Source organism: Anarrhichthys ocellatus, unplaced genomic scaffold (assembly GCF_004355925.1).
Source record: "Anarrhichthys ocellatus isolate YVR2014 unplaced genomic scaffold, GSC_Weel_1.0 scaffold18, whole genome shotgun sequence".
Taxonomy (NCBI): Eukaryota; Metazoa; Chordata; class Actinopteri; order Perciformes; family Anarhichadidae; genus Anarrhichthys; species Anarrhichthys ocellatus.
Window position 1 is genome coordinate 4324620 of NW_022280048.1, and position 17038 is coordinate 4341657.

The 17038-nt window shown below is 41.8% G+C and overlaps 3 protein-coding genes across 4 annotated transcripts in view; 1 reads left to right on the plus strand and 2 right to left on the minus strand.

Annotated features, from left to right (window-relative positions):
- Positions 1-4169, minus strand: part of mpp1 (MAGUK p55 scaffold protein 1) — a 10024-nt gene extending 5855 nt beyond the window's left edge. The window contains exons 1-3 of the mRNA XM_031856966.1: positions 3798-4169; positions 232-360; positions 67-145 (exon numbers count right to left, since the gene is read on the minus strand). Coding sequence (XP_031712826.1) covers positions 67-145; positions 232-360; positions 3798-3920 — 331 coding nt within the window. The 5' untranslated portion in view covers positions 3921-4169. The remainder of the gene's footprint in view (positions 1-66; positions 146-231; positions 361-3797) is intronic.
- Positions 3539-11374, plus strand: tmlhe (trimethyllysine hydroxylase, epsilon). 2 transcript variants are annotated; one of them, XM_031856967.1, is made up of 8 exons: positions 3539-4181; positions 6128-6298; positions 6388-6564; positions 7477-7756; positions 7931-8050; positions 8183-8419; positions 8750-8888; positions 9034-11374. In XM_031856967.1, the coding sequence occupies exons 1-8, from the start codon at positions 4136-4138 to the stop codon at positions 9163-9165; spliced, it is 1302 nt and encodes a 433-aa protein (XP_031712827.1). In that variant the 5' UTR covers positions 3539-4135; the 3' UTR covers positions 9166-11374. The 2 variants fall into 2 exon arrangements, with proteins under 2 accessions (XP_031712827.1, XP_031712828.1); XM_031856968.1 differs by lacking the exon at positions 3539-4181 and adding an exon at positions 4205-4877 and having other exon boundaries at positions 9034-11373.
- LOC116388789 (V-set and immunoglobulin domain-containing protein 1) lies at positions 11157-16390 on the minus strand. Its single transcript, XM_031856970.1, has 7 exons — positions 16270-16390; positions 15984-16144; positions 14757-14964; positions 12307-12462; positions 12075-12191; positions 11837-11981; positions 11157-11752 (listed from the first exon to the last, which is right to left on the minus strand). Exons 1-7 carry the CDS (start codon positions 16310-16312, stop codon positions 11656-11658), a joined length of 927 nt encoding a protein of 308 aa, XP_031712830.1. The 5' UTR covers positions 16313-16390; the 3' UTR covers positions 11157-11655.
- Positions 16391-17038: the final 648 nt, after the last annotated feature.

Here is a 17038-nt window from a genome sequence, read left to right on the forward strand (position 1 = left end):
ACACACACACACACACACACACACACACACACACACACACACACACATAAATATGTGATTGATTACCTTGTCTGTGGATCATGCCCCCGTGCAATATTCTGGCCACAGTGCACCTTTGTTTGTCATTCAGCTTCAGAGTGACCCCCTGCAGACAAAGACCACCGTCAATGAGGAGGAATCAGCAACACAAATATAAAAACATAGAGATGCGTGTAGAGGCAGATCGTATACCATTGGCTCTGAAGGACTCTTTTCAAATTCTACTTCTTTCATCCTGGTCACTTCTGTGCCGTTCATGTGTCCAGTGCTACCGTTGGTGTAAACTTCAGCTCCCTTATTCTCATAGGTTTGCATAGCGGCCTGTTAGACAAAAAGAAAAAAAAAATTAAGCATGTATTGTTTTATGTCACACAGAAGACCACAGAATGAAATCAACTTTGCTTAAAAGGAAAAGAACAACAATGTTTAAACCTTCCCTTTGGTAAATAATGTAACTCAAGATTTAGAGTCAGACCAGATCATTATCACTCTGCTATTTCCAATAACTGCCGTGGAAGTTTTTCTTTTGCTAATGCGTGCCAACAGCCGTGTTTCATTTGCAGTTTCAACATATGTTCGAGGTTGAAAATTAACCCGGTGTAATCACACCTCATTAGCCACGTCCAGTGATCTGGTCCACCTGGTTCATGTGGTCATGGATACCACCAGGCTCATCAGGTTATCGCATCGAAGAGTAGCATTAATGTGAGGAAGCTCATCCTTATAGCGTTGGAATGAACTGTCTACGTTTGGTATAGAAATCAAAAGGAGGGACCCAAGGCTGACTTTGTGGAGTCACACTATGCTTTTACACTCACATGAACCCAAAGATGAGTTCAAAAGCAGGAAATCCCAGGGAAATTTCCACCCTACTTCCATAGTGTCAACAAAGGTGGTCTCTAGTCCAGATCCCCGTCAGAGAAGAGACACGCTCTGCATGGAAATGACACATCAGCACTGCTTCAACAAAAAAAACCTCTATTATCTATCTTCCAGCATCAGCACTACAATAAACCAATAAATATCATTATCGCATTCCTCCTCCACGCCCTAAAAATACTGCAAGAGTGTTTCTACTGTAGGTTTATTCCTCTTAATGAAACTCTTTATTCGTTCAATGAACAGCGCTGGTCAAGCAAGCAGGAGTCATGAGAGCCACGCAGTTGTTGTTTTTTTACTTGTGCAACATATTTATTTACCAGCCTTGTGCTGTTATGTGTCAGGAATGTGTGCCGTACCAGGAGCGAGTATTTGGATGGCGTCCAATGGTGAACCGATGAAATTACATCCTCTGAGGAAAGGAGTCTGTACAGCAATCTCGCTACAGTTACAATCCCCACAAACAAATCCATCGTGAAACAACACACACACACACACACACTGATTTCTATCTCTGAACTCCAAATGTGTCTCACTTGTTATTCCTATTCCGGATATCAAAACTTAACTTGCAGTTCAAAGCTGCTCCAAAGTTAACAGGAGAGCAATTTAGTGGAACCACATGTCCGTGATCTTGTGACTCAGCGTAAATTCACTTGATGAAAGCGCATAAAAAGTATCAGAAATGACTGACATTTATTGTTTTTCCCAATTTAGAGAGACTACTTATGTACAGGCAGGGATAAATGCTCAACTTATGTTCACAATTATCGGGTAGTTCTCCACAAGGAACAGAGCAGCAGACTTTATTTCCTCCCAACAAAGTGCTGACCCTCAGGACCGAACAGGAAGGAAACGGACAAAGGTTATATCTAAAGGCTTTAGCACGAACCCACCGAACCTAAAAACAGATTTATCCCATACAGCAGGCAATATAAACACGTCTTCACCACTGAATGCTAACATACCCATGTGATGAGTTGTGGATTGGATTGGCACTGAGAGTATTCGTCTGCTTTGTCACAGTGTGATGCAATCACAGTAAACATATGTTACTCTAACCAGGGTCAGGAAGCCCTTACAGAAACAGGAATGCCGGTCTTGTGTGTGGAGAAGCAACAGAATAAACAAAGAAGTCGAGTGAAAGACAAAAGTGCATCGAGGAAAGAGCAGCGTGTCCCCCCCCTGATCCGCTCACCTCACCTAAAAGGTAAATTTGGCTTCATATGAAGTAGATCAAACAGAGAGTGCATTTCAGAAAGCCATTCTCTGGATAAGATAAAACACTATGAAGACCTGAACCTTATTGTTCTGCCTGCTTTCCTCCACAAGGAACCGTGATCTAATACGACTGATTGCATTACGAAACAATCCGTCTCTTTCTGGCCTCTTCTCTCTCATGAGACGACTTGTCTTCTAAAGCCAAGAAATAGTATTTATTAATTTATGACACCCCCCTCCCTCTGTGGGATTTAGGGCTGGTCTGCAAAGAAGTATTGATCTCTTGAAGGAACACAGTAGGAGATCAACGTTTGACCTATATGGGGCCAGAAGAATTTGGATAGATTGCGCAGAAATAGCTGAGAGAGACAGCCAGGACATGAAGTCCTCCGTGCCATGCTAGGTCACACCTGCCTGAAGCCCGACTCGCGTAAACTTGTTTTGTTCTTAACGTGACAGCGAGAAGTGTGGCTACAATAACAAGTTTTAAACACCTGAATGACCTGTCTATGAAGGGCCCGTGTACAGTCAGTCTTTAAGTATCTCCAGAGGACAACAGCTCCATGTAAGGCAGGAGAACACTGCTGAGCTGGAAACACGTGCAGAACAGAACAGGCCGCCTCACTTTATTAGTTTTTATGACCAATCTCAAGGTAAAGACTCCATTCGGTTCAGCAAATCAGTCGGATGTTCACTCACGTACCACAATATGAGCCCACTGCAGTGTCTGCACTGTGAGATAAATGGAGCACGTGACCTCGCTTTAAGAGAAACTGATTCCCCATATCGGCATTGAGCAGAAGAACACGTCGCCGAGATTGCAAACTCAAGGCTGTCAAACTGCAAACTGCTGATGTCAGGAAAAGGAGTTTCCTCCCTTCTCCATTTCCCCTCAGTAGCTCACTGCTGACTGTTCAAATTCAGAGACGAGGTTTAGGACAAAGAGTTCCCTTTGTGTCACTGGCAGCAAAATTGGTGCCTTGAGGTCGTCAGTCATAAAAACAAAAAAAAAGTTGCAACAGTCTTAACTACTTAGTGGTCACACATGTTGTCCAGCTTTAATGAAGGCAAAGTGGTTTCGCAACATAATCTGGCCTTAACTTGAAAACAAGTTCATGTCTTAAATGCCAACCCTGTGTTACAGTGTGAAGTAGTAAACAGGCCTCAGAGCACACAGATTAAGCAGCAGCACTTGTAGCTGCAGGCAAAGTTCACAGGGTCATTGTAATATGATCCCAGCCAAACGTATGGACCGTCTGACATGTGATGGAGCCTCGTTTCCCCAAAATCGTCAGATGATTCCCATGTGTAGCTTTTAGGTGGAACCCAGAAGTGAAACTGCCAATGTAATGTCTACTTGGATCCAACTACTGCTGACTGAGCACCGCTGAGCAATGCAGTGGTTCCTTCGGACACACGGACCCGCTGATGTTTTTAAAGAAAGACCTTCATGTATAGTTCATTGTTTCACAGACTACACTCAGTTGCTGTACGTTCTGTTACGAAAACACGACTGGGTCTATTTTTAGAGATCTTGTCGAGGAACAAACAACGGTCATGTGCCCCATGTCTGCTTCCCAGAAGCAAACATGTACACCAAGATCTTGGGGTCAAAAAAAAAGAAAAAAAAAGATAAAGACATTAAAACGAGACCTTACCTTGTCAGACTTTGGTTTGTTTTGAAGGAGCTGCTCCAGGTAGAGATCGGAGAGGGCTGTCCGCACGCTGTTCACAGACTCCAGTATGACAGCGGGTTCGTTTTTATTGGATTTTAACGTCATCTTTGTTAGCTAGAGAAAAAAAACTGTGAACCCCCCCAAGCTCAAAGTCCGCAAGAGGCCGGCCTCGCCACGAAACGCGGAGAGGAATCTGCCGATAAGGAGCCCGGGAGATGCGATAAGTCACCCTCTGAGATAAAAGTCCAAGGTTTTGATCAGCAGCAGGTGAGGTGCACGAGATATCTGCTGCGGGGACACCGCTGACAAAGCAAGTAAACATGCAACTGACTGCTGCTCAGAGGACAAGGCTAATGCTGCCTTCAGGTGCGCCATATAAACTCCTGAATCCTACTACTCAAATTGTTTCTGTTGTAGGCTATGGATTTAAGTGTTTCAACTGTGAAATCACAGCACAATAGAGCATGTCACAGGATTGTTTTTTGCAAGACCCACATTAAGTGCTGCTATGCTGCTGTGTTTAGATTATACTTTAGCAGCATATGTTCTTAATTGCTTATTTAATACTTTATATCTATTCATACATGAATTAAGACTAAGTTAACTGTATCCCAAGAAATATTGGAAGCAAATTTATAATAGCCTACTGTTTGGTTGTCTTGCTCTGTTTTATTCTATTGTTTCACGTTTTTCAATTTTTGATTTTACAATCTGCTCAAATTTGAAACTTTTAAGTTATATAATTTAATAAAAGTGTGAGAGCCGACCGGAACGATATAAACATACAATAATAATTATAGATAACAACGGTCGTTACCATGTTGTATGGCCCCGTAACGTCACATTCTGATAAACAATCCACCTTCATATAGCTCACTCTAAACAGTTCGTGGACACCGAATGGAAACGTCAAATTTCCGACAGTACTTGAATGCGGCATTACCGCAGCGGTCTCAGCAGGGCTGCACTATCAGGCTACAAGGAAGCCAAATAACGGAGTGCTACTGACGGTCAACCCCTCCCAGCAGCTGATTTGGAGGGATGTCCATTACAAAACAAAGCGTGAGTATGTTTGTCTGGGTGCTAATTTCAACAATCATCAACGGGAAATTAGCCTACACCGATCACGTGATGTATTAATACACGGGCGTTTCAGTCTTGTAGCTACAGATGCAAAATAATAAATAAAAAAACACGTGTACACTTTATTTTGAAAACAGGGCCTGAGTGTTAGGGCTATGATTACATATTTAAATATAAAAATCTGGTTATTTCCCCCGATGGTTCCAGTCCCTTTTCCTGTACAGCCTACCTCAGATTTTTCAAATTTACATTTACACAAACTTCACTTTAGGCTCCTGAAACAAACTGATCAATGACATGTTCAACTTCAATACAGAGAATGCCAAACCACACACTACCAGAGGAATACACACGGTTTATGTCTGGTATATCCAAAAGGGCATTCTTTACTGATGCACAAATCACTCCCGTCTATATAACAGTTTCATACAGAGGATTACTTCGTAACAAATCGTCATGGTAAAATGATCACACTTCTGTTTGGCTGCTCTATTATGATTTATGCATCGGGAATCTTCTTCTATTAAACTTCCCAATTTATATGGACACCAAAGTGTGCAGCAGGGCCGACAGCTGTGTACCACTGCTCTTCGTTGTGAAGCACAACAAAACAGACAATTGGTAGCCGGGGGAAAAGGAAAGCGGTATTCAGCCAGGTGATTTGTGTGTTAAAAAGCAGACAATTTCCAGAGAGGAGTCCAGAGGGAGCCAGCATGCAGGTCTGTATCAGCCATCCGCCTAACATGGCCTCATCTGTGAATATGGGGTGAGCAAGCTATTAGCTTCACCTCTGCCTCTCATTCAAATAACTGTCAGGTTTCCAGAGTAGAAAAGGCCTCTCATGCTGTCAGGTGAGCATGACGTCTCCTGTCATGTTACATCCAGAGTCTGGTTGGCCTCATCTGCATATATGCAGGTTTAAGCGATACAAGTTATATTTAAAATTTCCACACCAATAATAATCTGATCATCTGATAATCATCCACCTCACTGAATTGTATCGCGGTGTTCCTCTATTTAGAAGTTGAGTCAACTCTCTCTCAACGCTGTGCATCCGGGTATTGAGGTCGAGGGGACCACGCATGCGCCGAATTCACGCACTTTTGCGGCTTCGTGATTTCACTCGGGGTGTCAGGTGGAGCGCTGAGGGAGATCATGCGTGGCTTATCGGCGAAGAAGAACGTTACCATTTTAAGTTTGGGGTTAATTCTACTTTTTACACCGCACAGTGCTCACGATGCTGGGCACGTTCAATAGGATACTGCGACCCGCGCTTAAACAGGCTCAGCCTCAGCTGCTGTCTGGCTTCAGAAGCTCGCAACTATCATGGAGACACATGACGCAGATCCGCGCGTGTGCTGCGGGTTCAGCAACATTTCAGTCTCTGGAAGACTGTCTCGGTGAGTATTGATAACATTGTAACCTATGCTTGCACGTATGTGTGAGACAGAACTCACTGTTGACCATGTGCATGTGATGATTTCGCCAGTGCTCAACTATGGAGGGACGCCTATGCGTTTGAACTACTTGTGGCTGCGGGATCACTGCCGCTCCCCCTCCTCATACAACTCTGTGACAAACCAGAGAAACCTGGACACTGGGAGTATAGACCTCAACATCCGTCCTGACAATATAACTGTGCAAGATGGCCATCTCCTCCTCACGTGTAAGTCAGTTTAAAGTACAGTTCTACCCACCTGCACATCTGGGAAATACTTGGCAGAAAGCGTTCTTGTCTTAATATATTCCACCACTGCACCTCAGAACAAATAGTTCATCCGAAGCTGGACACGGGTCCTATTGGGCCAAATGTTCAATGTTGTGTTCAATCAAATTGACCCCAAACTCACACACTGAAAACCTGAAACGAATCTGTCATGACATTCCGCTGTGTGCATTGTATTGGGCAAACACATTTTAAACAATTAATCTGACCTCGCGTTGAAAACATTGTTTTGCTCCATTGCACCTCTGACATGAGTTGCCCGGGCCATCGCGGAAAGTAACAACACAAGCACCAAGAAATAAAGCTATACAATATGAAATAAGGCATTTATAACATGCAACCTTGGGCCAGATTCAATCGCTCATTTTCAAAGAACAAATAAATTGCGTCTATTGTCTGTAGGGCTATTTAGTCAGATACAACACAGTGAATGAGCCAATCATGAGGGCAAATTGTCATTGTCCACTGACTTGAGAAGTTCTCTGCTCATGCAAAGGTCACTTTTCACTCTGTGATGGGTGTGTTTTGTGCAGATTCACTCTGTTGTCAGTTAATCCCGAGGGTGTGGTCAGGTCATGAATTGGCTTTGTTGGATCTGTAATCTTGTAAAACCTCATGTGCTGCAGTGCAAAGGTTATTTTCCCATTTAAGTTTGTTCATGCACATGACACAAGGCCCCTTAAAAGGAAAGAGCTTTAAAATATGAGATTAGATTTAAGATTAGATTAGAATGCTCTAATCATTTCAGGATATTTTGTACTTAAGTACCAAACAAATGGTTCTCTCACACACACACACTGTGATCTCCATTAACTGTGCCTAATAACAACATATTCAATTTCTGTGTCCCAGGGCCTGGAGGTCATGTGTCAAAGTACGGCCTTAGCTGGCTAGCTGAGAACAGCTATGAAGCAAAGAAGCAGAGCACCGTCCAGCCACGTGTCCTTTGGAATTCAGACATCTATAAAAATGCAAACGCACCCTCCGCCAAATGGGACACGTTTATGAGCAGTGATGAGGAAGTGAAGAAGTTTCTTCAAAACTATCTCCTGTACGGGATCGCTTTTGTAGATGATGTCCCAGCTACAGTCGAGGCCACAGAGGCAGTGACCCAGAGGGTCAGTCTGATCAGGTATTAAGTGCTGACTGTGAAACTGTATAACTCACAAATTACATTCTTATGCAACCATATTCAGCATTAGCGATTTACTTTCAGTGGCAAAATTCACGGGCAGCCCAGAAGATGTTCGGCCCTGTTAACTTCTTCCTAATCCACTTGTGTTTTTCTGTGTTACTGATCCACTAGGGAGACTACATACGGAAGAATGTGGTCTTTAACTTCAGATTTTTCTAGAGGAGACTCTGCCTACAGCCAGCTGGCCTTGGACCGTCACACTGACACCTCCTACTTTCAGGAACCATGTGGGTAGGTGCAGCAGAGATGTGCTGATATGGGATTTCAACACAGCCCCAATAGAAAGGAATTTAGTTACATGATAAACAAAACCCAAGAAAATGTTGGCATTTTCTAACTCAATGGTGTGGATTGCTGTTGCAGAATCCAGGTATTCCACTGCCTCAGGCATGAGGGAACTGGGGGAAGGACACTACTTGTAGATGGGTTCTACGCCGCTGAGAAAGTGCGCCAGCAGTCTCCTGAAAACTTTGAGCTGCTTGCACGTGTGCCGATCAGGCACGAGTACATTGAAACCTCTGAGAACCACCAAAACCACATGACAGGCATCGGCCCCGTGCTTAACGTCTATCCTTGGAACAATGAAATGTCTCTGATCCGGTATGTCAGCGCTTTAGTTTGATGTGATTTTACTCATGTTTGTGCAGTAGTGAATTATAAGATATTAAGATTTTAGGATTTTAATGTAGAGCTAAAGCTTTATATATGTCTTGTTGTTAAGTTATGCAAGGCTTCCCTTGAGTAAATGTATTTATAAGGTAAATTTGTCCCGAACTAAAAGTTTGTTGAGAAACTTTATAGTTCCTCTGTAGTTTGGATAGTTCATTTCTTGTTATTTTTATATTCGTTTTTTAAAGAAATATTAAGTAGTTTTAAAAGGCATTAAGACACATTTTTGAAAAGCAAGATTGTTGTATCTTTTATCAACAGATACAACAACTATGACCGATCAGTGATAAACACAGTACCCAATGACCTTGTTCAGCGATGGTACGTGGCACATCGAGAGTTGACTATAGAACTGAGGCGGCCAGAGAACGAGCTGTGGGTGAAACTGGCTCCAGGGAAAGTAAGAAAGTTACACTTCTTGTATAAAAGCTCTCCAAATGTCCAATTCAGCCACTTAATTTACAGCTTTAGGAAACTTTGAAAGATACAGATGTAAGTGTATTTCAGTATGATCTAAGAACTGTACCCTCTCTTTTCTTCATGAGGTGATTTTCATAGACAACTGGCGTGTCATGCATGGGAGGGAGTCTTTCACTGGCCTGAGGCAGCTCTGTGGATGCTATCTGACCAGAGACGACGTCCTCAGCTCCGCACGCTGCTTCGGTCTGCAGGCCTGATCCTGGACATGAAGGTTTCTTCACCTCTGTGCTTAATCAGTTAGCAGCAGGGTCGAACACGCTGTTACTGGGCTTGGTATTGTCTTTTAATATCCTTTGGGCTCTGTGTAGGCACCTCACCTCACTGATATCAATTCCTGCCTGTAAATGGGTAACAAAGATGTTCTGGCCGATTTGAATCCCCTGCTGTAGAGCACACCTGTCCTGGCTGTGCACATGCCAGTCTGTGATGTTTCCAGTCAGGATGCTTTCTAGTAGTACTATTGGTCCTCTGTAAAAGATAACAAGAACGTGGCACAGGAATTTTGCCTCCTTAAAGCTAAATGATGTATTCTAGAAATGTGTTTTTAATATTTGTCGAAAATCAAATGCTTTAACAAAAAAAAAAAAACGTGCGTTGGCCACAGCTCCCTCCCTTCATTCGCGTTTCATAGCAACGTGTTGTAAAACACAGAGAAAGGCCTCTTTGCACACAACGAGATTAACAAAAGAATAAAGTTCCCCTTAAGTAGTAAGTAGACTATAGGCAAGCAAGAGGATGTACATCTCTGCTATTATTTCGTTGGGTTGGAATATTGAGTTTTACAGTATGGAGTTATTTTAGTAAAACATTCAGCTTGGTAAGGAGCTATTTCTTTATTCTGTCGAGTGACATAAATCCATGTAACGTCCTGCTAACGCTAGCTACCTAAAACATGAGTAGAATATGCTTTTCAGTATCCTTCTGCTGAACTCCTTGAGCTGCACTCTGCCATCTTGCTTTTACAATGCTGTGTGGGAGGTCACTCTCTCATACTCGCATGCAGTAACACGGAGGAGCGCCTGGGCCCAGCAACCACAACCAAGAGAGAAGCTGTGATTACAACACACACAGAGGGAGTGTGACTTTATCCTCTGCTCACGTCCTTGTTAATTGTTTTGTAAATAATGTTTTTTTAATTGTTTTTTTTAAAAATCATTTTAAAGTGTTGAATGTCTCCTGAATTACCCCTAGAATAATTAAATGTATAAGTACTGAAATGGTTTGATATTATTGAGCTCTTACAATCACATCATCACATTAAAAGGTGTAATAGAGGATGGGACTGGGTCTGTAATATTGCCCTTATTACAGTAAGTTATAGCTTATTAAAAAGTAAGTATAGCCGAGGCTATAAGGTAAATCAGTTGTTTTCAAGTACTTTTGTCTTGATAATGGCACGAAATGAAATTTTAAAGGATCACCAAAGTTATTACAAGTCATCCTCTGACTGTCTGAATAGAACATCCTGGTAATCCATTATGTTGTTGAGATATTTAGGTCTGGACCAACGTGGTGGACCGATCCAAGGTTCAAGTAACACAAGGTTATTGTATTTCACTAAAGTGAGGTGTGGGAGATACGTATGTGTATCATCTCAGTCTAAATGCAAACAAATCTGAACATAATGATTTTGAGAATCACTGTCAACCTGCAGATCTGATGTAGTCATCAGGTAAGAATTTGTTTGCTGACATGCTTGTTTATTGACAAATCAATTGGCAAAACTAAAATTCATCGTTCTTTATTGAAAAATAATGTGTCCAAGTGGGTAAAGCTGGCTGACTTCACATCGTATTTGAGATCTACTGCGGTTGTAGTTCAGGATGGCTGCATTGTTTACCGCAGCAGAGCTGACTGAATTAATCATGCAAAGTAGATTGGCCAAAGCTAGTCGTAGTTAAAGTGTAACCTGTGTAATTCTAATTCATATTGGTTTCATGAAGACGCCAAGCAGTTCAAAGAACACCTATTAAAGGTCTGTGTGCTGCCTTCACACTTGCCAAATGATTATTCATTTGTGGGTACTAGATTTGCATTAGCAGAGGCCAGAGGGGAAACCAATTTATGGACAGGAGGAGGACTCTAACCCGACCGAGCGCTTCAGCTAGATTTTGAGACTCCAGTGTGAGTTTGCGGCCACCTTGATGAACCTTGATGTTATCAATTATAAGCTACATGACTCAACGACTCAGGAAACAGAGTATTTTATTTAATCAGGATCTGTGGATGTCATAAAGTAATCATACTTCATCCATAGCTGCTTGACAGTTTGTTTAAAAAAAAGATGAACTAAAGATAGATTTTATTAAGTTAGTTTGTACTATCCATTTAACTGTACATTTTTTTCAATTTTATGCGGAAATTGTGATACTTAAAGGTGCTACGTACAAAACTGGGAGCATTTATTTTACCTCTAAAAAATGCAGGGCTCTTCAACATGGTTTGATTGGCACACTAACTAAATGGCAAAGCAAACAGAACTAAAGCACATTTTAAGTAAAAAAAACACATGGAAGACATGTTAAAGATGGTGAGCATCTTAACTTCATGATTCAGCAAACGTATAACAAAACGCAAGTTTGAACACGAACGTGAGCTTTGCCACGTTGATTAAATGTTAGAATGCCGTATGTCAAAGACTGGACATCCTGTTCAGGAGAGTGAAGTTGCTCCGGGCCTTTTTTTTTTTAGGCTTGTGGCTCATCTCCCTCAGCATGGAGGTTGCTGGCCGGGGTTTCCACGGTAACGCTATCTGAGGCCTGCTGGGCCTGAGGAGTGCTCCTCCTGGTGGCAGAGAGTCGGTGTCACACACTTAAAAGTAGGAATGACATGGTGAAATGCAACATCATCGAGAATCTAAAGTCTTACTTCATCTCATTGGCCTCTGATGGGTTGACCCGTTTGTATCTGCGTTTCTTCAGAGTGTGAGCGATGAACCACACCACCAGAAGGATCAGGACACACCCGAGCAGCGCGCCGATCACGGCACCAGCAATCACTCCATCTTCCACTTCTGTACAAACACAAGTGAATATAGTCATTTTAGTAGTTGTGTTGATTTAAATATTTTAGTCAATATTCTCAAAAACCAAAACTGTAAACATACCAGGACTCAGCTCTACAGTGCATGTTGAAAATCCCACCGCATTCGTAGCGGTGCACTGGTACTCCCCAAACTCAAACTGGGATATGTTTCTGATTTTCAGTACTCCAGTTTCGGTTGCTGAAGAAACAAGTGCACACTTGTAGATAAAAAATGACGACTGTGCACATGTCCACAATCACAAATAGACACACACACACACACACACACACGCACACACACACACAGTACTGACCTCTTCCCAGTACAGGCCTCCTTGTCTTAGTCTCATCCAGTCTGATCCAGGTGTATTTCGGGTTCGGGCTCCCACGCTCACTGTGGCAGGTCAGAGTGACCAGGTGACCCGATTCCACATCACCGTGGACGGAGCAATAAGGAGTAGAGGGCTTCTCTGACAGGGGACAAAGAGGACGCATGAGGGTGACTTTATATTTAGTAACTCTACCTGGGATTATTACGAAGCACATGTTTAATCAGGAGAATATATTTTATACCATTATGCTGTCATGCTATTTCAGAAAGAGCTTCGGACTGAATTGATCCTGAGCTGTTTGGTAGAACAATTTGTGTCACACTAAGAGTAATATGTTTATGCTTTACTCAGACCCACCAGTACATAATTTGAAAGAATACTCCAGGCCAAGTGTACTTCAAAATCCTAATTAAGTAAAAGTCAACATTCAAATCTGGGGATCTTGAGATAATTAATGAGGGTTGGAGACAAGATAAAACAATGCTCTGCGACCCAAATATGTATTCACTTTTTGGACTTTTCTCTTTCTTTCTCTTTTTATGATATATTTTGATAATTTTACCTCTTCGAGCCTGCAAGAAGTATTTAAATAAAATCAATCAGTTTAAAGGGGAAATCAGTCTCACTAACAAGTCTTAGACATCTGAAAAGGCCACAAGCCAAAATGGTCTCTAACTATGCATTGTACCTTATAAGCACATTTTTTAAAGTATTGATCTGAAAAGTAACTAGTAACTTTATCTGTCAATTAAATGTAGGGGAATAAAAACTGCAATATATTTAGATATGTAGTGGAGTTGAAGTATAAAGTATGAAATATTCAAGTACAGTTCGTAAGTGAACTGAATTTGCACCACTGCTTTAACATTGGCTCATGCTATCCTGTATATTTATTACAATCCAACAGTTTCTGCTAACTCACTTGATTGGTCAAAGAATAAATCAATAGGGTTTTTTAATACTGCCAGCCGCTCTTTATTTCTGTTTATTTGCACAGAATTGTTGGATTCTGGAGAAAAGTGTATAAATCTGTGTGTCTTGTGGCAAAGACAATTTACAGATTTGAGTTTGATGAAATGACAAATCCTTTGCTTATTGTTATTCAAACATTGTGTCCGTCCATTAGTCATCCCGAGGCAGGAAGTGTGTTGGGAGTGGCCTTACAACTCCCGAGCTGATCCCCACGGTGCCCACCAATCATTAGGTTAGCAGCGTAATATTTTCACAATAAGGGTAAAGCTCACAGACTTACTTGTAATCCATGATAGAATCCTCCCTCTCTTTTCAGTATTATCATAATTCTATGTACCAGTAAGTGATGATGGAAATCTTTCATCCCCTGATAATCAGCATGAGGACATTCATACATATTCACACAGCACTTAAGTAAGCGTTACATCCAGAAGCTGCCCTGCAAACATTTTCATAGAGGTTATGAAATCACAAGACGTGTGTTTTGCATGCAGCGGATGCTGATATATGATCTGTATGCAGAACAAGGGTGCAGTCACAGTCCTCCTCTAATTTACAACGCTGACAATGAGGAGACTGCTGCAGTAACCATGGAAACTACTGAGGATACCGAGGCCTGCGAGGTTGTCCCTGGTAACTCGGTGGATGAGAGGATTCAAGCTGAATGTAATTCCCTAATCGCACTATTCAGGGCCACTGCTTTAGTAGATGTGTTAATGTCACAACACTGATAATAGATACAGCAATCTCAGCACTAAAATATTTCTAAGTACTCTTGCTTCCTACAGTGACTCACACTGGAAAACACTTTGAGAGAGTAGCTTAGTCAGACATGAAGCCTTACTTTTACATTAAAAACATTGAGAAAGTCAAAAAAGACAAACGAGGAAGCAGAATTATTACTATGGAATTACAAAATGTGCATATACAGTATATTTAAATCAAAAACAAAACTTAAGTGTCAGTTAAGAAACCGACGGTGTGCTTTGGCTCTCCCATGTCAGGCAGCCACACCCTTAAGAGCAACAGAATAATGGCAGAAACACCAGCCTGAGGATCAGATTAGGGCCGGGTAGGGGTTTTTCTCATTGTCTTAACATTACCAGCAGATCATGCTGTCAGATAACACTCAGGTCCAGGCCTGAACGCTAGTATGAAAGCAGAACATCACACCATGCGGACACAAACATTATCAGCTACTTCTGCATTCTGTCATAATGTAAATATTAAGCTGATAATGCTAACGGGTGTGGTCCATTAGTATGAAATCCCATACACACCCATTGTACACTTCTCTGGGCTGGATGGATGTGTACAGATCAGTACTGGTACTTAGTTATTTGACTACTTTTCATTCAACTTGAAGTAACAAACAATGGGTGAAAAAACAGTCTTCGAGGGTATCTTGATTATTTATAAAGTACGTTTTTTTTCACCCCTCTGGAGTTGATCAAACTTACCAAGGACATTCACAATGACATTGGCCTCAGACTCTCCGTCCACGTCAGGAAAGTTGTGAACCTGACAAGTGTAGACTCCGGCATCTGATGGTTGCATGTTGCTTATTGATATTGAGGCGTTGCTGGTCTTGCCGGGAGAATAGGGAGGCTGAACCCTGCCTTTATAAGAGTCTGTTATGACATCCTGTCCTGCCTGATAGTAATACACCTGAAATCCAATTGCAACACATTAGACACGATAAAGAGGCAAATGTTTCCATATTCTGTCCCTGTGTGGTACTCTGTGATTTCACAAAGACATTTTATTCAGTCTCTGCTGCCTAAGTTGCAAGGGACCATGTGCACTACTTTAAGAACATTTTCTTTTAGTTGTATGAAACTGAACATTAGTAAGGCAGTTGGTTAAATTAGCATGGCCAGAAAAGAGATTTTTGTCGCTTATAATGAAAAAAAAGTGTGAAAATGTAGAAATAAGGTCCACAGGGCCTAAATGAATGACCTTTAGTGTAATTAAGTCCAGTGGATGGTACCTTTTTAATTAAAAAAGTAACTGCAGCTAATTAGAAATCAGTTGTCCTGTAAAGTCAAATTAAAACTCTAGTCTAAATAATAATCACACTCCTGCAATCATTCAGAATTGTGGGTTTTGTTTTGTTATTATGAAATCCGCTTGTATCTGATTTGGCAGTCACAGGCTTCGTTGTCTCATTGAGGTGTGTCTCCTGGCGGTTAGTCAAAAACGCGGGATACCGAAAAAAATGCGCTAACCTGTGTACAAGAGGTGAATATTCAAGCTTTGGGATGAAGTTAATTTAAAGCACATAACAACTAAAACTTTGCATATCTTCCAAAATGTTGAGTTCTTTCATTCGACCCCACACCAGTGTGCCTCCAACAGGCCACGTTTTGGTGACGAGCTGTGATTCTTGTCTTGCATTTGCAAATGTGAAAGAAAAGTGACTGATGTCTTCACAATATCACTCAAATCTTTGTGCAGTCATTGAACAAACAATGCGAGCTACTGGATTTAAACTCAATATAGAGTGGAGAGGGTTGCTTTTATCTTCAATTTATGTCATTTGAAATATTCTGATACTCGTTTTTTTTTTACCAACGAAGGAAATCGCTAAACCTGATGTTACATTATAGAGCATCCCATCGGGTAATGCGGCTCATTTCAAGCACATTTGGTGCAAAGCTGTGATCTGAGCAGAAGTGTGTCTCTACCTGCTGTGGCGTCATGGTGGATGGTGAAACAAAGTCCCACTGGATGGTGAGGGCCGTGGTCTCCTCGGCAGACACGAACATACATTGGAGCAGGGCACTCTCACCCATTGTAACGGTGACATGTTTCTGCGGAGTCCTGACTGAGATCAGTTCAACACATCCTACAAAACAACAAGTTTAATCCAAAATCAAACATCACTCAAAGCACCGTACAATTCAAACCTACACGTACAAACGCTCTTACAAACACAGAATTACAAGAGGAAGACGCAGTAAATGTACTTACCTGTTATGCTAATAAGCACCAACAAGCGCAGCGTGGGGCACATCTTCACACAATGTTGGAGTACACTCACAGAACTGAAATTCCTGCACTCTCCACCACCGACTGGCTTTTACTGAGCCTGTTGATAACACATTGTTTGCATATCATTGTTTGCCAGACTGGGTGTGTGCACTCTGTTGTATTTCAAAAAGCGACAATTTAGCCGTTAATGATTTTGTGTGGGGGCAGATGGAAATAACTCCCCCTGTTCATACATTTATGAGTAACTCGGTGGGAATTGTAAATCACAGCAAATAAAGTTACAGTGTTTTCTTAGTAAATGCAGCCTATTGTTTGTGTTTGAGGTTGTTGACTCCATGAGGCAGGTTAGGACCACAGTGTGTTGTGACACTGATGGTTAATTCATTTTTCAGTACTTTGGCAGTAGTTTCACTCCAGCGCATCACTCCATCCTCCTTCTCTTGTAAGTCATTCTGGGTCAGGGCTTCTGGCGAAGGAATTAATGTAATTTAATCTCCACCTGGCCTTTATCGCTGGCCTCCAGGAAGTGTAAGCCAGAGCACTGCAACACACTGCTTATCATTGGGGAGTTCACTCCCTGGCGCTGCCTACTTAATAAAGGCAGTTTCACCTTTGTCGTTTTCGCTCAACACAGCGTGGAGCACAATGCTGGCGGAGAGAGACAGTGAATCACACATGATTAATCGTCTATAATTACCAGAAGCTGACATAAGCGATTAACAATGTGAAAAATGTTGATCAGGGGTGA